The sequence below is a fragment of the Cynoglossus semilaevis genome, unplaced genomic scaffold (genome assembly GCF_000523025.1).
Source record: "Cynoglossus semilaevis isolate Cse_v1.0 unplaced genomic scaffold, Cse_v1.0 scaffold356, whole genome shotgun sequence".
NCBI classification, from domain to species: Eukaryota; Metazoa; Chordata; class Actinopteri; order Pleuronectiformes; family Cynoglossidae; genus Cynoglossus; species Cynoglossus semilaevis.
Genome location: NW_007585142.1, coordinates 8,096 through 28,709, shown reverse-complemented (window position 1 = coordinate 28,709; position 20,614 = coordinate 8,096). Strand labels below are relative to the sequence as shown.

General features: G+C 40.7%; 2 protein-coding genes and 1 long non-coding RNA gene across 4 annotated transcripts in view; 2 read left to right on the top strand and 1 right to left on the bottom strand.

The window, feature by feature from the left end:
- LOC112486582 (uncharacterized) overlaps positions 1-3,449 on the top strand; it is a 23,882-nt gene extending 20,433 nt beyond the window's left edge. Inside the window, exon 3 of the long non-coding RNA XR_003049087.1 lies at positions 1,791-3,449. This is a non-coding gene — a long non-coding RNA (uncharacterized LOC112486582). The remainder of the gene's footprint in view (positions 1-1,790) is intronic.
- A 3,823-nt stretch (positions 3,450-7,272) lies between these two features.
- LOC112486581 (uncharacterized protein K02A2.6-like) lies at positions 7,273-8,064 on the top strand. The gene is given in 3 exon segments (XM_025053863.1): positions 7,273-7,327; positions 7,419-7,712; positions 7,715-8,064. Coding segments are annotated over 3 exon segments (699 nt in total).
- A 1,680-nt stretch (positions 8,065-9,744) lies between these two features.
- Positions 9,745-17,192, bottom strand: LOC103398890 (arrestin domain-containing protein 3-like). Of its 2 annotated transcripts, none has more exons than XM_008337644.3 (8): positions 16,093-17,192; positions 13,578-13,659; positions 13,304-13,451; positions 12,941-13,043; positions 12,502-12,758; positions 11,813-11,969; positions 11,599-11,741; positions 9,745-11,483 (listed from the first exon to the last, which is right to left on the bottom strand). In XM_008337644.3, exons 1-8 carry the CDS (start codon positions 16,370-16,372, stop codon positions 11,415-11,417), a joined length of 1,239 nt encoding a protein of 412 aa, XP_008335866.1. In that variant the 5' UTR covers positions 16,373-17,192; the 3' UTR covers positions 9,745-11,414. The 2 variants fall into 2 exon arrangements, with proteins under 2 accessions (XP_008335866.1, XP_024909632.1); XM_025053864.1 differs by having other exon boundaries at positions 13,578-13,718; positions 16,093-16,228.
- Between the last annotated feature and the right edge of the window lie 3,422 nt (positions 17,193-20,614).

The following is a 20,614-nucleotide window of genomic DNA, read 5'->3' as shown; positions in this document are numbered from 1 at the left end:
TATATATATATATGGGGTTGAAACTGAAACACTGGCGATTTTAGTGTTGGAGGTTTCATGGCTAAATTTGACCAGCCTGGTGGCCAATCTTCATTGATTGCATATTGCACCAGTAAGAGCAGAGTGTGAAGGTTCAATTAGCAGAGTAATAGCACATTTTTGCTCAAAATATTGCAATGCACACAATATTATGGGTGACATATCAGAGTTCAAAAGAGGACAAATTGTCACAGCTGTCGCATCTGTGACCAAGACAGCAAGTCTTTGTGATATATCAAAAGCCACAGTATCCAGGGTAATGTTAGCATACCACTAGGAAGGACAAACCACATCCAACAGGAGTAACTGTGGACGCAAGAGGAAGCTGTCTGAAAGGGATGTCCGGGTGCTAACCTGGATTGTATCCAAAAAACATAAAACCACAGCTGCCCAACTCACTGCAGAATTAAATGTGCACCTCAACTGTTTCCACCAAAACTGTCCGTCGAGAGCTCAACAGGATCAATATACATGGCCGGGCTACTATAGCCAAACCTTTGGTCACCAGGCGTTTCAGTTTCATTGTCCAACCCCGTATATTTACTGTATATGTATTCTGTGCTGAACAAGAAATGGCAGAGGTTCTGCTTTGTGTCCCAGCAAGGTATTCTCCCCCTGCAGCTGTCCAAGGTGTTCAGCAAAACTAAACAGTTTGTTCCTGGCAAGGTCAAAAAACAGCCTGGCTTTCAATGATGAAAAATAACAGACTCTGCTGTCAGCCACTTTATGTAGAAGTGGTTCGAAGTGGAATAAACCAGCTGCCAAGCAACGAAGACAAGTCAACCACCATTACAGCTAAAAAAAAAATACATCCAGAGTACTAAAATGGAGTTTACTTTTTACTATTAGCACATTAAAAATAAACTTGAAATGTAATACTTTAAAAACAATAGCTGCAACTGAAACAAAGAATGTGACATTGAAGAAACAATAATGTGTCACAAAAACTGTTTGAGGACTGGACATCATCAAATTTCAAAGCTACTTATGAGTAAAAATAAACTGAACTGTTACATCATAACTTTGAATCTCCTGTTCCCGCGGTCTCTCTCTCTCTCACTATTGTTTCAAAGCAAAAGTTCAAGTTACAAAGCCATAAAAAGTTTAATATATTTTTCAAGGGTACACTGTCATGGAAATGTTATAATGTATTTTATTTGTCCATTTCCTAAAAAAACACAGCTACTCTCTATATTTCGATTGAGGTCAATGAGAATAATATACATGCTCCTCACATTGTAATATATATATTTTTTTAGCAGAAAACCTCAACTTTACACCACAGTTTCCCAATACAGTACTAATGTACTATTTTAGTATTATATCTGTAAATATGTGCTATTTTAACAATAATTAATATTAATAATAACAATAAAAATACCTTATATTATACAGAAAAAGATCTGGAAATATGATGACCCTGATGTTTCAAATTAACTGAGAATTAGCCTCACAGTACATACAGTAAATTTAAAAATAAGTACTTTACTGCTGAAAAAATTCAACAACTTCTGCAATTAAGGTAGCAATAACCATTTACTTCTCTAGGAACTGACAGTTCTGTTAAGTTGCACTGTGAATATATGTGTAATTATGAATATAAGAATAATTATGACTCATAGATGTTATTCATATTTTTACAGGTGTAGCATGTAGTACAAGACATAGAGTTTTGAAAACATTGTTTGTGTATTTTCATGTTTTTTATCTGTGCATCAGTGTAATTTCACCATTTTTCTACTGTTTTCCAGGAATGTGTCGACACAAAGTGGTGCTTTGGCCCAGAGGCAATGTCTCTGTCATTGGTGTGGAACCCCAGGGTTCACCTCCTGGGCAAAATCGAATCCCGATTAGGGCGGTTAGTACCTTCCAGTGGACTCACCACCCGCAGGAAGGTTTAGGGGAGTGGGTACGGTTAAGCGGATAAGCGGATGAAAATGGATGGATGGATGGATGGATGGTGTCAACACAAAGATGCTGAACTCCCTGCTCCGGCGTTGGGTGCGTGCACTCATGTGCACATCTCCATTATGTCACAGTGATGATCTGGCAGGTGAACGGGGGGCCTCAGCCCAAATCACCCATCCCTATAATGAGCTCATGGGAACCTCTGGATCATAGCAGCTTCTGGGCAGCAGGATTATCTGGTGAGAGGAAACAGCTGAGGCCTGTCCAGAGTCAGCGCTTGCTAATCAACGCTCCCACTGCACACACGTTTACCCTCACTTTTACGCTAACATTTATGTTCTTCGTTCATAATCACCCTCCCGCTCTTTTCTTTCAAGCGACAGGGGTCAGACTCCCACAAAGGCCCTGTGCCCACAAAAGTCAAAGGGGGCCACGGTGAGGGTATGGGAGGAGGAAAAGGGGACAAAAGCAAACTGAAGTGCTTGGTCAAAGCTGACAGGACTGCTGAGTCATCACTACTGTTGGTTCTCCAGTTAAAATCCCAGAGATGTTCGCGATCCAGAATCAACTTGTCCATTTTAGTCCAAGGCTTTGTTCCTTTGAAGGTCCCTGCTGTCACTACAGGTCAATGCATCACACAAGACTCAGCGAAAGTCAGGCAACTGTTGACTGTGGTTATGCAACAGCAGCAACTTTCAAACTCTGTACAGATGTCATGCATTTCCTGCCTGACCTGTGAGGCACTGGGTACAACATATCCATTCACATCCGGCTTAATTGAATTAGTTGAGCTATATTTATCCATGTACTTCAGTTGTGTTGGCCCAAATCAATCAGTACTTCGTAAAGCATGCTGACATAGTGGGCAGCTCAATACACTACAATCAGCATTGATGAACTGCCTACAGAGGAGACTCTTGGCCATTAAAAATAGGTCATATTTAATTTAACCATAGGGAGAGAACCATAAGTAATAAAAAATATATACTTCAGCTAAGATCATGGTAAGATTTAGTCAGAATTAGTTTATGCATCTTTAATTTGTAATAAAATGTATTAGGTAACATAAATGTACTGGTCTAAATGCTTTATGATTACTTTAAATCAAACAACTGTAAAAGTTACTCCTGACATTTAAATTATTCCATTATTTTATATTTTGTATCCAACTCAAAATGCTTTCAAAATGAATTTGGCCCACAGATGGTCTGAGACACTTCCAAATAGAAAAAACACAGTTGTTTGCTGACACATATGGCATTTTGGTTGTATTAGCTGTAGCAGCGTAGCTCACAGCTGTCAATCATTGTCAAGATCAATTAGTCTCCTAGAAATTCAACACATGAGTATTTTTGAAGTTACAGGTGAAAGATTCTTGTTATATTTCTGTTATATAAGAGGGATTGTGGATAAAATATATTCATGTGTTCATAGTTTATAGAAGTATGCAACATATATAATCATGTTTTAAAAAGATCATAAGAGATGTGCTAAAACATATAACCAGCTTGAACATAAAATGCTGCTTAAAGCTAGAACTGAAAACATGCAGATGTAGAGAAGGAGCTGCGAGGTTGAGATAAAACCAAGGTTTGTTGTGAAAAGAGGAGTACTTGGTGTGATGGGAAACAGAAACTTTTAGAATACAATTTGACAATGGCTGGATTCATAGTTAGAACACAAGGTCCCAACAACAGCACCTGGGCACGATAAGAACAGGATGAGAAACTAACGGTGTAGATGCAGTTGCCAAAAAGAATGTATGTCTGTGTGTAGAACAAATGAAGTCTGTATCGCTTGAGATGTACCACCTGGATGTGTGTGTCAATAAAACAAGCCTGAGTTGGTGGAGAGAGCAGGATTCAGCAGTCAACCCCCTGACTCTCCGCTGGACCCTCCCTGTGCACAGGCGAACTCGAGCAACGACTTTTGTCTTTTCTTTATACTTTGTGAAAGTTCTTGATCAACGAATCCGGGGTGGTAAAACCTTACCACAACAGGATCTATATTGTTTCATGTTATTGTGCATTGATATTGATTATGTTACAGGTAATGAACGCATACGCATTGTAATGTAACGGTTTTTAATAAGTTCTTCAGTAAAGTGAGCTACGAGCTCATAAAATAAAGGATCAACTGTGTCTGTGCATCATTGTGGCACATCTAAGGTTGAATGTGTGTGTATTGTGACAACATACACAACAATTGGCGACGAGGATCCAGAACCAAGCGGAGCTTAATTTTTACTCGCGAAGGAAGTGAAAAACCTCGACGGGGAGAGGAACGAAACTCCGGAAAGGCGGAAGTAAAACACGAGCCAACATCGCGGGAAGTACGTGTACCATGGCAGGGATAATTGGAAAAACGGACAATTTTGATAGTGCATCGGAGGATTGGACGACGTACATCGAAAGGTTGGATCAATACTGTGTTGCAAATGATATTCCAGAAGAGAAAAAGGTAGCTGTACTGCTTACCGTAATGGGAGCTAAGACATTTAGCTTGCTACGCAGCCTCTTGACGCCAGACAAACCCGTTGATAAGCCATACAGAGACATTGTTAAAGTTTTAGAACTTCATTTGAATCCGAAGCCTCTCGTCATTGCTGAACGTTTCAGATTTCATAAAAGAAACCAGTTAAAAACGGAGTCAGTTGCTGAATTCGTGGCTGAGAAGATTATCTGAGCATTCTGATTTTGGAAGAAATTTGTTAGATTCACTACGGGATAGATTCGTATGCGGGCTGCACAATGAAAACATACAAAAACGACTGTTAACAGAACGAGAGCTGACGTACAAACGTGCAATTGAAATCGCCACTTCAATGGAAGCTGCTGCCAAAGGTTCTGTCGAACTTCAACAGCAGATGGCGCAAAAATGCAATGTACACAAAATAGACAAAAGACAACATAAAAATGTTTCATGCTATCGGTGTGGAAAGAAGTCCCACACTCCAGCTGAATGTTGGTTTAAAGATAACGAGTGCAGACAATGCCAGAAAATAGGTCACATACAGAAAATGTGCAAAACAAAAGTGAAAGAGAAAACGTTCCACAAACGTAAGGATAAACAAAAAGACATGCATGACATTGAAACTTGCTCTTGCTCTGACACAGACAGTACACAAGACCTAGCTTGCTTTGATGTATGTTCGTTGAAAAGACCCAACAGGGGAATCATATGGGTTTCACCCAAAGTGGAAGGAGAGACACTGACTATGGAATTGGATACTGGATCTGCCTTGTCAGTCATCTCCAAGAAAGATTACCAGACATACTTCTCACATCTGCAATTGCAGTCTACTGATGTAATGCTAAAAACGTACACTGGGGAGTGTATAGCCCCAATGGGAGTGATCTCAGTGAAAGTCTACTATGGTGATCAACAGTGGGTTTCACCCAAAGTGGAAGGAGAGACACTGACTATGGAATTGGATACTGGATCTGCCTTGTCAGTCATCTCCAAGAAAGATTACCAGACATACGTCTTACATCTGCAATTGCAGTGTACTGACGTAATGCTAAAAACGTACACCGGGGAGCGTATAGTCTCAATGGGAGTGATCTCAGTGAAAGTCCACTATGGTGATCAACAGCGTGTACTGTCCCTGTATGTTGTTGAGAGAGGAGGTGCACCCCTGTTTGGACGTGAATGGCTTCGTGAAATACAACTGGATTGGCAGTCAATCAAAGAAATGCAGGCAACAGTGACTAAAAAGCAGTGCAACAGCTTTACAACTGAAAAACTGAACAAAATCCTTACAAACGCAGCAGTTTTTCAAGATGGCATTGGCACGTTAAAGCACCTGAAAGTACAGATTTTGTTAGATGATGATGCCGTACCCAAGTTTCACAAGGCACGCCCAGTTCCATACGCCCTCTGCCCAAAAGTGGAAAATTAACTTCAAAGACTGGATAGAATGCCTTCATTTTCCAAAGTGGACTGATCTGAATGGGCAACACCAATAGTTCCAGTTGTTAAGGGAAATGGCTCAGTACGCATCTGTAGAGATTTTAAGGTAACCATCAATCCGGTCCTGAAGGCTGAACAGTACCCCTTACCGCGTATTGATGACATTCACGCCCAGTTCCATACGCCCTCTGCCCAAAAGTGGAAAATTAACTTCAAAGACTGGATAGAATGCCTTCATTTTCCAAAGTGGACTGATCTGAATGGGCAACACCAATAGTTCCAGTTGTTAAGGGAAATGGCTCAGTACGCATCTGTAGAGATTTTAAGGTAACCATCAATCCGGTCCTGAAGGCTGAACAGTACCCCTTACCGCGTATTGATGACATTTTTGCAGCGCTGGGCCAAGGTAAGCGGTTTTCCAAGATTGATCTTGCGCAGGGGTACTTGCAGATGGAGATGGAGGAGTCTTCTAGAAAGTACCTGACTATAAACACCTCCAAGGGTCTCTATCAGTTCAACCGCCTGGTCTTCGGCATCGCTTCAGCACCAGCAATCTGGCAGAAGGCAATAGAGCAAGTCCTACAAGGTATACCGAACACACAATGCTATTTGGATGACATTGTAATTACAGGAGCTAATGATGACACACATCTTGAAAACCTGGAAAAAGTTCTCAAAAGATTGAATGAATTTGGATTACGTGCCAACAAAGGAAAATGTGAATTCTTCCAGGATGAAATTGAATACTGTGTCCATAGAATTGACAAAAATGGGCTACATAAATGCAAAGACAAAATTGATGCTGTTTTAAAGGCCCTACCGCCACAAAATGTCTCTCAACTGAGATCTTTCTTGGGCCTGGTAAATTATTACCGAAAATTCCTACCCAACCTGTCCTCAGTGCTACACCCATTGAATTGCTTACTCCAACATGGCAATAAATGGCACTGGTCCCAGGACTGCAAAAAGGCCTTCAAACAGGCAAAAGAGTTAGTGACGTCAGACAACATGTTGACACACTATGATCCACAAGTGCCTCTCAAGCTCGTGTGTGACGCTTCCCCTTACGGAATTGGAGCCGTGTTATCACACCTGTTTACTGATGGAACAGAGCAACCAATAGCATTTGCTTCACGATCTCTAAATGCAGCTGAGCGCAACTATGCGCAAATTGACAGAGAAGCTCTTAGTCTGGTCTGGGGAGGGAAAAAGTTCATTCAGTATTTGTATGGCAAACGCTTTCCTGACAGATCATAAGCCTCTGATGTCCATCTTTAATCCAGCTAGAATGTTAGAGATGGAGCTACCAGGTAGGAGAAAAAGAGGAAGGCCAAAGACGAGATATGTGGATGCAGTGAAGGAGGACATGCAGATAGTTGGAGTCAGAGTAGAAGATACAGAGAACAGGGAGAGATGGAAATCATGGGAACGCTGACGGGCTGTCCCGCTTGCTACTACAAACTGCACTGCCAGTAAACACAAAGGAAGCAGTGGATATGTTGCATATGGCACAAGTGGATCCTCTACCAGTCAGAAGTGAGGAGATGCACGGAAGACAGGCCGCGACCCTACCTTGTCCAGAGTCTACGATTTGACTCTGAATGGCTGGCCAAGCCAGGGTGACTCATCCTTACCAGGCTATTTCAGTCGCCGTGAGCAGCTCACAGTGCATCAAGTTTGCATCTTGTGGGGGGCGAGGGTAATCATACCGCAGAAGCTGCGTCCCAGAGTTCTGACTGAGCTACATGAGGGACACTTAGGCGTGGTGAAAATGAAATGCCTTGCACGAAGCTTTGTATGGTGGCCTGGGATCGATGAACAGCTCAAAGACGTGGCCAAGACATGCAACAGAACCAAAAGTCCCCACCAACGGTCCCACTGCATATGTGGGAATGGCCTACAAAGCCTTGGCAACGTGTGCACATTGACTATGCTGGACCTTTCCTTGACCGCATGTACCTGGTCGTGGTTGATGCACAATCAAAGTAGCCTGAAGTTTTCTGCACAAAGACCGCAACCTCTGCAAAAACAGTTGAACTGTTACTGGCTTTGTTCTCACAAACAGGTCTTCCACATCAGATTGTGAGTGATAACGGAACACCATTCACTTCTGAAGAGTTCCAGCGCTTTAAGAAGAATGGCATGCAGCACACCACCATTGTACCTTACCATCCAGCTTCCAATGGCCAAGCCAACAGTCAATGAAGGCCATGGATAAAGATTGTGTATCACTACACCACTGTTTTCCGTGCAAATATGCGTTCTTTGCAGACCTTCCATATTGGACAACAGGTGATAGCCAAGGACTACCGCAACCAAGGAAAAAAGTAGCAGCCTGGCATCATCGTTTCACAGACAGGACCATTAACCTACAAGGTGAACATTGGACAGAACCTGGTGTGGCGTAGACACGTGGATCAACTGTTGGATGCATCTGGGCCAACACGCGTGGATGCCCATGCTACATCTTTCCCTGGTGGCTTGGAGCTCTGTGACGAAGCACAGGATACCGTCAACCCTGAAGATGATGCAGGTGGCTCTGTACCAGCCCCACCTGATGCTCAAAGTCCTGCTGTCACCCCTTCATCTGTGAAGCGTTACCCAGACAGGATTTGGAGACCTCCAGAAAGATTCAAAAACTGAGAACGTTCATGTTATCTTAAGATAGTGTAGTTGGGACTAGTTATAAACCACCTTAGTTTAAATGGGGATATCAATGCTGGAAGGGAGGAGTGTTATATAGGAGATATTGGGATCTATATTGTTTCATGTTATTAGTAGTAGGTAGTCTCAGGCAAGGAATAAAACAGCCGGTAGATGGTCGATTTGTTTAATAACAATACGCCAAAACAGGTCCAATGAGCAAAATAAAACGACTGGAGAAGTATTCAAGAAATTTTCATACAACAGTTACCAGTACGCAAAGTCAAGAATAACCTTCTCAAGAATAACTTCTAATGCATCATCAGTGATGTGCACTTTTATACCTGTGTGGGGGAGTTGTTTTCGGCTTCCCAGGTGTGTGTTTAAATGTTGTAGGCCAATGCAAGAGAGAGGCTAGGCTCTTGTGGCCAATAATATTATTGTTCTTGTATTATGGTTATCCCTGCAGTCGCCACTATGTGGCGCTGCTGCTCCATGATTCAGCAGTGTTGGAGGACAGTTTATGAACCTTTTGTTGCTGAAATCAAAAGGAATGGATGGATCTATGTGAAAGATTTGAGCAGGATCAGAGGAGGTTTGTACTGATGTGGAAAAAGCAGTCTATCTGTCGTTCTGTGTTACTTAAATTACTCTCGCAGGGGAGGGGCAGTGGTCAACAGCTGCCAACCCCAGGCCTGATGGCGGACAGGTAGAACAAAACCAACTCAAGATTTCTCATCACGTATTAATGCCATAATATGTGGGGAAAGAACCAAATGTTGACCCTCGTCAGCCTTAGTAAGTTAACTGAGAAACCTTAAAAGAAAAAGACAGGACTATTTACCTCTTCTCTTTTTGTACTTTTTTGATAAACACTTCAAAGTGTAAAACATGTACATGTGAACAAGCAAAAAAGGTGAAGAGTCAGAGTTAACGTAGACAAGATCAGGTCTGTTCTGTGTCAAGGCCACTAATAAGATAAGATCACTAATTATCTGCAGTTCAATTGCTGGCAGAAGCTGAATATTTAGTAGTTGCCAGCTGGATCTCTGTAAGATCATGCACACACACAAAACTTGTGACAGCTAGGTTTAAATGTAAACTTAAAAAAAGGTTAATCCTTAAAAAAAAGTTAATGCATTTATGTCCTACAAATGTTTTTTACCTTAGACCTTCACCAGTACAATGCTATTTTTTCTTTTTTCTTTTTTATCAAAAAGTGCTGCTTTTTTGCTTACTATGACAAACCTCTGTTATAGCTGGTCTGGTTGTTGCTGAGCGAGTTAGAAAACCAATGTATTACTCGTTTCAACCTACTTTTACTTCTACTTGTTCTGACCAGTCTGAACAGAAGTCTAGTAACGTCCCCAGCTTTTTACATGTGCTGGGTTTGCTCCTGTTTTGCAGAAGCAATGCAATTCCACCATTTTCATCATTTCCTCCTTTTTTTAAAAAAAAAACAGAACATTCTGGTTGCACCGGTCTGGTAAAAAAAAAAAAGTCTTACTAGTGGGTGGATAAACTAGGGCGAGTGTAGCAGGACAAAATGGAATGTGAATCATCTCAGAAAGCTGCCTTGCATCTCCACGTCTCATCTCAGTTTTAGTAAGTTAAAAAAAAAAGTTTTTTTTAAACAGTGCAACTTAAATGAAAAACCTATTACATTTTCTTTCTCTTTTCACCAACTGTTTGACATGTGAGACGACCACCTGAGACAGTGCTTTTTGGGCAGTAATGCAAAATTGGCTTCCCCTGAGATTAGGAGTAGAGGGAGTGCAGGCCATGAGGATGAGGGGAGTCCCTCCATAATGTGACACTATCACTTACACAAAAGTAAAAACAAACCTTGTCTGCTATTATTTAAGTATAAAAAGTAAGTAGTTCAAATCTTGGGCAACCACAACACAAAAAAGAAAAAAAAAATCTATAATTGGAGCTAAATCCAAGAACAATAACAACTAAACTAAAAATAACTGAGGGAACCCACTCTTGGATCCAGGTTAAGGAGGCAAGATTACTTCAAAGAAAGTTTCCAGATGAAAACAGTGTGCTGCAGCTGTTGTAAAAGTCCAGTCTAGTTGTTGTGGGTCACTGAGAAATGTCATAAGGAGAAAGAAAAACTCTCACAAATTCAGTGCATTGTTCTTGACCTTTTCAGTTTTTTTTTCTAAGAAAAAATCTGTTATCACTTAAGTGAAGTTCTAAAAGTTAGCCCACTGTCTCAATCTGGTGGTAACAAAGGCTGAAAACCAAACTACTAGTGATTTTTTTACATATATAATTAAACAGAGCCACACAAGTCAAGTAAAGAATAGAATGTGCAAAACAAAATCCCAATGAGGCAGGAGGACCTAGTCTTTGCACTTGTCACCACTGCCTTTGTGAAAAACTTTCATTAATATAGACTATGGTGGTTAGAACGTTGTTATTTTTGGCTCTCCATTTCCATGATTCAGCCTGGACATGATTCATCCAGCCCTTTGTGTGAGTCCATAAGTGCCATGACTGCAGAAGAATCAGGGATGACAGAAAGACAGAGTGAAAGAAGTGTGGTGGGGTGGGCCTCTGTGACCTTTTCCTTTACATCACTGCGAAACTGGCAACGTTTGGGTGATTTTCCTCATCTCGTACAGACTAAATGTGTTTATCTGCACATACCCTCAGCAGCCTAAAACAGGAAAAAAGCTATAGCTCCACACTCATAGTTCCTGTTTGTGCCACCAAGGGAGGGCAGAAACAGATCTGTCCACCAAACTCAACTGTAGTTATTTGTCCAAGATTCTGTTGGTTGGTCATGGACTTTGTTTACTTCACCACTATCAACAGCATTGCCGTAGTTGGAGATGTACAAACAAAGCTGAGCCCCGGAAATGGGTTACTGCGATGGTCAGGGAAATTCTTAAAGACACCCTTCAGCGAGAAGGACAGGCATTGAGTCTGCGCTCCTCAGTGCGCCTGGCATGATCTGGATGAGGATCAATCTATGGTGGAAAAAAAAAGCAGAACAAAGTGTTTATTGTGAGCAAAGGGACAGTATGCTTTAACAAGTAACAAGAAGGTCCATAAAATATTTGCTCTGCGATATCTGATGGTTACCTCAGAGTACAGGGGAGGTGGCTGGAAACGGAATTCATGAATATAGGCGAAGAGAGGTCCGTCCAGCTCCTCACGGGCGGCGGGGACATCAAGGCTGCTCTGCCGCTGCTCTTCTGTCACAATTTCTGCATAGCTTGGAGGAGCTGCACAAAAAGCAAGTAAAGTGTGAGCAGTATATTTAAAATAAAATATATACATTTAATATTTAATCTACCTTCTGGTCTCTCTGGCAGACCCATGGCCAGCCAGCTCATGCTGCACTGGCTGCTGACACTGGAAGTACGGGAACCAAAGGAGTGGAGAGGAATGGTTCCAATGACCAGAGGCAGGGTCAAAGACAGATTGATAGCCCCAGGTATATCCACATATACCTACAAAAAACACAAAAGCAAAATCATGTAAGGTGTTAGTCACATTTGAAGAATTTGTTAGCTTTAATTTATTGCTGAGCATTTTTATCCCTTTGTATGACAATGACAAGCTAAGCAGAGCTCTACTGGTTGTGAGGTAGAGCTCTGTATGTGGGTCAGTGTATTCAGGTAGGTTGCTTATGCAAGAACAGTTCCTGTCTGGTGACTGTCTGTTCACAAGGTAAAGAGGTTATAAGCACCTTCAGGATAGGTGATGCCATGAATATTCCAGGCTAATGCTCTTAGCAGCATGTGGCAGTAGCACATGGCGCAACCTATAAGGCTGAAACTTGGCACAGCTAGCTGAGTCTCCAGGAGCAGGGGCATTGTACTGTACTAATGATGGAGTGAGTCACAGTTGATAACAAAATTTAACTAAAACGAATGATAATCACCTCTGGGAATTTCTTTTCTTTCTTTGTAGCTTAAGATGCAGTAGCTAAAGGCTAAATAGAAAGTATAAGCAGCCCGAAAACATGGAAGCTGTACTAACCATGAGTGAATACTCCACTCTGATGATGCTGCAGTCCAGGATGGATGGGGACACAGGTGGGATCTTCAGCATCTTGCCATTCCAAGTATCTGTTTTGCCTGAGGACAAAGACTCTCCCCGCAGGTTAGCCACCAGGTGCTTGACCTCCTTTATCTTTCCTTTGGCATAGAAAGTCTGAGTCTGGTAGATGGCTGCCTTTGGCACCACTATGCGGGATGAGCAGTTCTCAATCTCAGCAAAGATCTGGATTGACTCTCCTACGGAGTTAAATATGGCATACCAGAGATTTAAAAAAGAGACTATGAATATTTGCAAATACCTGTAATCAGCATTATCTTAGCGTGTAATTACAAATCAAAGCATAATCTGAAGGCAATAGTCCTTTATTTAGTTGTCAGATGATGAGCAGAAAATTGTCGAATCATTAGCTTATCCTCACCTGGGGTGTATCCCTTCCTTTCAATTTTGGCACTTAGGGAAATAGGACCTGAGGTGCAGAACCAACAGCAAAGTGTCTTGTCCTTTGTGCCGGCCTGTGGTGACTGAAGAAGTAAAAGACAGATGCTTTTAATTCGCAAAAAAAAAAAAAGTATAATAAAGATTTACCAGGTAGTTGAAGGATAATGGTTAAGGGCTAAAACATAAATAATAATTTGAGGAGAGCTGCCCTTGCCATTCATTGGCCACATTAGGTCTGAGGGGTAAACTGCTGACAAGTCTTTTCTCCATTGCTTCAGTCTATAAAATCTTTAAAGTCTTCATACAATGCCTTCATGGCAAGACAAACCTCAAAAGAACTCACCAGCAATAGTGGAGTGTTGATGTCAATGTGCTCAAAGACTGTAAATTCCTTCTTGGTCTTCATCGGCAGAAGCCAAGGTCTGTGAAGTTCTGCCTTTACCCAGTAGCGCACGTTGCCATGCTTCCCTTCGAAAGAGGTAGCCAGAGGTCTACAGTAGATAAGAAACAACGAGGGGGCAGAAGAGGAAAGTTAAATTAGGTGCAAAAATGTTGTAACAGCTACATTGAAGTGATGTGTTTAACTTGCATATAATGTGTCACGTTGAGAAACTTACGTCTGTGGAAGCTCGAGGCTGAATCCATACTCATGTCTTCCTGAATGGATAGTGGTGAGTCCTTCCTCTGAGTTGTCATCGTCTGAAAAAGAAGGAGGACAGCTGTATACCATACCTGTGTAAAAAGCTCTACCAAGGCATCTGAAAGTCATACAAAATTACAGGGTGGGGGAGGAAAGAAAGAGAATAGAGGGGTTTTACTACCTGAATAGCTGTCTTTTAAGATATACTGTATTGAAACAGACGTGCCAACCCATAAGTAGGTGCTAACTTGCTAAACTAGAGTAAAAAGAGAGGAAGAAAACTAACTGAAAACAAAGCACAGCACCACAATAAACAAAAGCCATGACCATCATGATAACTATAACATCAACAAACTAAATAAGACCAAATTACAGTCGTGGTAGTCTAAGTTATTGTGGATTACAAAAAACGTACATATTTAAAAAATGCCATTCTTGTGTCATTCAAAGAAACCCTTAGTCAACCTCTTTTTTACTTTACTTAATAGAATAGGCACATTTACTCGCAAAATTGGAAAGACAATGTCGCATGTCATCGCTTGTATAATTGATTTAAAGTGTCTTTTTGTTTCAATTATAACAACATTATAGGAGCTCAGTGAAGAGCAGGGTGGATAGTCTTGTTGCCAGCTCAGCACTCCCTCCCCTTCAACAGCAGCTACAGCAGCAGCAGTGTGGTAAACAAGTACAGAGCTGTCAGTCAAACGGCAGACTCCAGCAGGAGGAGACCGGCCTAAACCGGTGTGAGCAGCTTCCCTGAGCTGCTCTACTCTCATTACGCATTCACCTCAGTCACTACTACAGAGCCAGAGTGCAGCTTCAGCTGGCGCAAAATACGTTGCCATTTTTACTAGTCTGTTCTAAATTGAAACCACTCCACATTGTCAATCGATGATATACATCATGTATACATACAACAGCAGATTTTTACACTTCAAGTTTTCTACACTTTCACATGAATTGCTAAATATTTAAAACAGCATAAATTATTCTTAACTATAACAGCATTGCAAACAAACGCTAAACTAATGGACACTGTGGTGTGCATGTTTTTTCTTTTATTTCAATACCATATTATAACAAAATACATGTTTCCATTTTAAGCGTATTCCTATATCCTATATTCATGTTTATTTAATCTGTATTGCTTTATTCACTACTCAAAGCCAACATAGGAAATTCATATGCACTTGTTTCTTGCATCTAAACCACTCTAAACCTGAATTTACATGTATCTAGTCCTTAGCTGCAGTCATTACAGGGCAGTGGACCCATATTAGATAACACTATCTGACAAAACAAATGAACATGAACATTAGGTGTACATAGTGTTGGGAAGACCCACTCTTTTTACTGATTCAGATCTTTGACTCTCAAACAGTAAAATGAACGAATCATTTAATTCATTTTACAGCAGGTGGCGCTGTAGCCCTTTTGTGGGCATTGTAAAGAAGGCTGCGGTTCTCCACTACATTTAATATAATTTTCGAAAATATTTATTTACAAACACATTTTACACAATAACACCATATACATCTACCAGAGCTTCAAACCACTTATTATGATTTCATGAATAAATAATTGTCGGGTGTCACGTGACAAAAGAACGAGGACCTCAGGGACCGACGCTAAGAATGAATCACTCACTCATTACTCGTGGGAGTAACGAGTGAGTGATTCATTCGCAGAGAGTGATTCGTGAGTGATTCGTTCAATATTAACTTTTCCTTCATATGACTCGGGAGTCACGAGTCATATGAAAGATTCGTTCATATTGAAGGAATCACTCGCGAACGGCACATCACTAATTCAGACTGGAAAATATGTTTTAAATGCATTTAACAGCGCTGAATGGTTGTATAGAATAGTGTAATTTTGCAGGCTGAATAAAAAAGTTGCAGAATCTGTCTGTCTCTCTGCAGAAAGATGATGTCATTGGCCACACATGAGCACATCAGCCAATCACGTGGAACAGGGCGGGGTTTAAAGGCAAACACACCCTCTCCAGTCCAGTTTTCTGAACAGGATTGAACCGCTTTAAACAAAGAGGGTGGAAACTTCAGGAAAAAAAGCCACAAAGAAACGCTTAATAAAACATGGGTCTGCATGAAAAATGTGAGACAAAAGGCACAACGAAGTCTGTTGTTACTGTATCCCTAATTGTTTTGCGAAAATGAAATTTAGAGTGAGGGTTTTATTCAAGTAGAAATACTGAGGGAAACACGGATGTGCTGTCATTCATTCTGTCACCTGGACACAAACAAGTGACGACGTAGATGTTTGCAACCACCATATCCCAACAGTTACGTCAACCTAAGCAAAGTCGACTAAATGCTACATATAAACGGAAAATTATTTTACTTGTTTGAGATGTGATGAAAAAACCAACAGCATCCTTCCACATGCAAACCTTAGTCAGCACAAAGAGCATTCCTAGTCCACTTTTAACTAAACAGCTAACATTTTCAAATAAACTTAAAAAACATATTCACCTCTTTCGTGTCCAATTAAGATGTATTTGTGATTTAGATATTCCACTTCTTCTGTATAATTTTGTGTGTAGGCAGTGTTGGAACCAGCGTTTCTCGACTCAGTCCAGCGAACTTTTGCGAACCCCTTTGCGTGGATTTTGAGAGACTTGACTCGGATCTCTCCCGTCACTTCGATGATCGCTCTACCTGAGACACAGTCCCCGCTGGAGAAGACGGGGACGTTGCTGTCATTTTGACAGTCGAAGCTTACAGTGAAACCCTTTACTTTTCCTAGCACCATGGTGGAAAAAGAGACAAGCTACGCCAGGAAGTTACAAAAAGAGTCTATGAAAAAATAATCTCATGAAGTTTTTAAAAAAAGGGGATGCAGGTTGAAGATACACCGATTTGTATCTCTGCCCTGCACAAAACAGTAGGCACGATCAGTGGCTTCTTTGTGAGCAGTTCATTGAGATGTGTATGTGAAGGCTGAGTAACAGCACTAGCTGCTGTTGTCACCCGCCTCTCTTGATGGTCAAAGACAAGAGAGAGGAGCTGCTCTCCTCATTTTAAGCGACTCGGCTGTATGGAAAAACAACTTTCTGCGCACGCGCAGGACTTCACTGCCCCCTCCTTCCGTCTTCTGGACCAAGCGAGAAGTGAGTGGCGACGGCTGACAAGTTTGACCAAACAGCTGAAAGGCTGCACAAAGAAACGTCCATCAAAGTCATTCTGGGTTTCACCTCTCTATGCCTTGAGATACCATCATTGTCAGAGAGAAGAGGAAAGCCAGTCGCAGTCATTTGAAGACCCCACTCAAGCAAAAAGGAAAATTATATATTTTTTAAAAATCACATTTTACTGACAATGGCCGTAGAAGTGTTATCAGACACTGCTGCAGGTACGAAAAGGAGAAAGACCCCAGAGAAGATTCATGGACATGGTAATGGAGGACATTGAGATGGTTGGTGTAACAGCCAAGGGATGAAGGCAAACGATCTCCAGTATGAGCTGCTTAAAGAAAAAGACCAGCCATGCATGAACTGCACATACTTAAAATAATGCAAAAAAACCCAATGATATATAAAAAGAACATACAGTGTGTGTTTGATTATACTTAAATATATACACATTATACTGCCACATTAGAATACAATAGCTGAAAAAAAAAACCAATAGATCATCTTAAGGCAAATTTAAATCTATTTTTAGATTAGATAGAATATATTTATCATTTTGAAATCCTAAGAGTTGAGAATATTGTCCCTGAAGGTGACAGTATTCTCAGATCAAACAAGTGTGATTATAGTGGATGTCACCTTTCCAAATAAAATATACTAAATAAAATCTCACATACGTAAGTCAATTTAAAATTGTGATGATCTGCAGGTATCTTAGTGATTATCCTAATTTTGTACACAATTGCAAAATGTTTCATATCATAAGACATAATAATGTATTTGGGCATGAAAGCTCTTTGTGTATGCATATGTTCCACTGTCCTGTAACCTACATAAAGTATATGGCCTCCTATACATGCAAGCTCACTGCAGCCTCCACATCCCAGTGCAGACAGCAGCAGAGAATATATAGAACAACAGATCATCCTGCATTATGGCTGCAGCAGCTGGCCTGTGCAAAATTACAGGATTATACACAGGCTTGTGATAGCAGGGAATAGAGCGTGAGCAGGTCTCCAGAAAAGGATTGTACAAGATCACATATATTGTCTTTGGATTTAGATTAAACTGTTCCATAATACACACAGACCTTGAGGGGCTTTTCTTTTCAGAGAGAAGAAAAACAAGGCTCTGCAGCTCAAAATGTCACCTGCTGGTCATGAAGGCCTACTGACAGAAATAGCAAAGAACACGTTACATCTTTTGAACAGCAGTTTAATTATTCAGAGCTCTTTTTGCACATTTCAAATTATATTACAAAACTACCCTTTAAAACAGATAAATACCTAATATTATTTATTTATTTGGTAAAATCACAGTCTACGAAGCCCATGAACAACAATTCACCCACCCAGTGACAGTATTATTAAGTGAGAATAAGGATAAGAATACAATTAGGGATATAAAAATAGAAATAAGCAATCTTTTAATTGATATAATTTACACGACATCATTTCGCCAATGTATACAAGGTTTTAGCCTTTTTTGTGCCAGTAAACCTTTTTTGTAAATTTTGGACTAGGTACTACATTTATAATTTTTCACCTTAACTCGCTAACTTGGTAGTTAGTTTAACTTAAACGAGCCTAAGACAGCTGTGCTGAGTCATGTGACGGTCATGCTTATCACAGCGTGACACAACTTTACTGGAGATTATCAAGGTAAATGTTGCTCTCTAGTGTTTACCTTTTGCAATCGCATCAATTGTTAAAAATTTGGACTACCTTTTCTTGGTTAATTACAGTAACAGTAGTTTTATAGTTTTAACTGTTGCAACATCTTTATAGTCATGGACGGTGGGGTCTAACAAAATAGTTTTTATTTTGATCGTTATAAAAGCAATTATTTTTCAGATTCGACGGGCTACTCTTATTTTGAAAGAAACACCAGGAAGTTTTTCATATCTAAGAGCTGTCAGTGACTGTAAGTAAAGGACACTTATTACACTTCAGACAAAACTCAGCACGATATCATCTGAAGAACAGAATGTAAAGACGCTATGATGAATCCTTTACTTCTGACTTTTATTTGATTCGGTGTTACCATGGAACTTTTTGCCTAAACGGAACTAAACCAAACATTGTGGTGGTGATGAGCGATGCATTTGTAAGTGCCATGAAATCAGTAAAATCTGTATTTTTAAACTAAGAACAGGAATAGAACAAAGAATAAAAACAACGTTTACCTGTGTGATAAACTCCAGTTTTCTTTTCTTTGTTATAATTAAGGATGGACATTTGACCTTTGATCCTGGTAGCAAAGTTGTACATCTGCTATTTATAAACTATATCAGGAAGCTTGGTTCTACTTTCCTAAATGGGTTTCCGCCCCCGCCACAGCACAGAGACAGCCCTCCTCAAAATTACAAATGACCTCCTCACTTCAGTTGACTCTGGTTCCTTATCCATTCTCATCCTCCTCGATCTGAGCGCCGCTTTTGACACCATCTCACACCCCATTCTCCTCAATAGACTCGCTTCCATTGGTCTCTCTCACACACCCCTCACCTGGTTCCGCTCTTACCTCACTGGCCGCACTCAATATGTCCAACTCAGATCCTTCACTTCAAAACTCTCCCCTGTCACCTCAGGTGTGCCCCAGGGCTCTGTCCTGGGGCCTCTTCTTTTTATCATATACCTCCTCCCCCTTGGTCACCTTCTACGCACATTCAACATCCATTTCCACTGCTATGCGGATGACACCATTAAGGCTCATACATCTTTTATTAGCTTTGTGTCCAACAGATGGACAAGGCACAGACAGAAAACTCTGAGCCAAGGAGGAGACGAAACGGCATTTTATTGTAAATTATGTAAACACTCTTTTGTTCTGTTAAAATAATGCAGTGTTCAATAAAAAAAAGAATCGGCACAAACTGTAAACAATGACTGCAAGCGCAACCAAGCATAAGGGACTAAACTAGATATATATATTTTATATATATTTTAATTTCTGTGTTTTTGTACATGTTAATGTGTACGTTTATTCCTAGTTGAACCTTATCCAGTGTCTGATGAAGGCATACAATGAAACAGTGGGTTTAATTCAGCATGAATCAAATAATTTATGAAATCAAATGTATGCCTCATTATAATAATATACAGTCACATACCAAAATAACAGTAAACTAAACCAAACAAACCATAAATTCAAAAGGACCTATCTGACCTCCTCCACGTCTTAACCCCCACTCGGTCCCTCAGATCCTCCTCCTCCATCCACCTCTCCGTCCCACCCGCCCGCCTTAGTACTATGGGAGCCAGAGCATTCAGTCGCTCTGCTCCCCATCTCTGGCACGCATTACCACCCGACCTCCGTAACTGTGTCTCTCTCCCCACCTTCAAAACTCACCTCAAAACACACCTGTTCCGGACAGCATACTCCCTCTAACCTCCCTCCTCTGTGCTTTTGTTTATCACTGATTTTAAACATGTTTCTATGCCCTGTTTTAAATTATTATCTGTTCTTTATTTTATTTCTATGCCCTGTTTAAAATTATTATCTGTTTTATTATTTAATGTAAAGTGTCCTTGAGTGTCCTGAAAGGCGCTTTTTAAATAAAATTTATTATTATTATTAAATGCCTACACTAACTCCCCAATCTGCTGCCCTTCAAGAGCAGATAAGTCATTATGTTTTTCACCAAAGTGAATTAAAAACCACAGTGAAACTTAACACAGTTAAGAACTAGTAACAGTGAGGATCTTTGCTTTAGCAATGTGGAGCAGTCAGTTTGTCCATCTTACTTTCAATGCCTTGATGCAAACGCGTCCACGTGGATGGATTTGCTGGTGGATATCTTACCAAGATGATGGGGAAACTGGACTTCACCTCGGGGAGTCACTTTGTCAGGTAGGCAGATA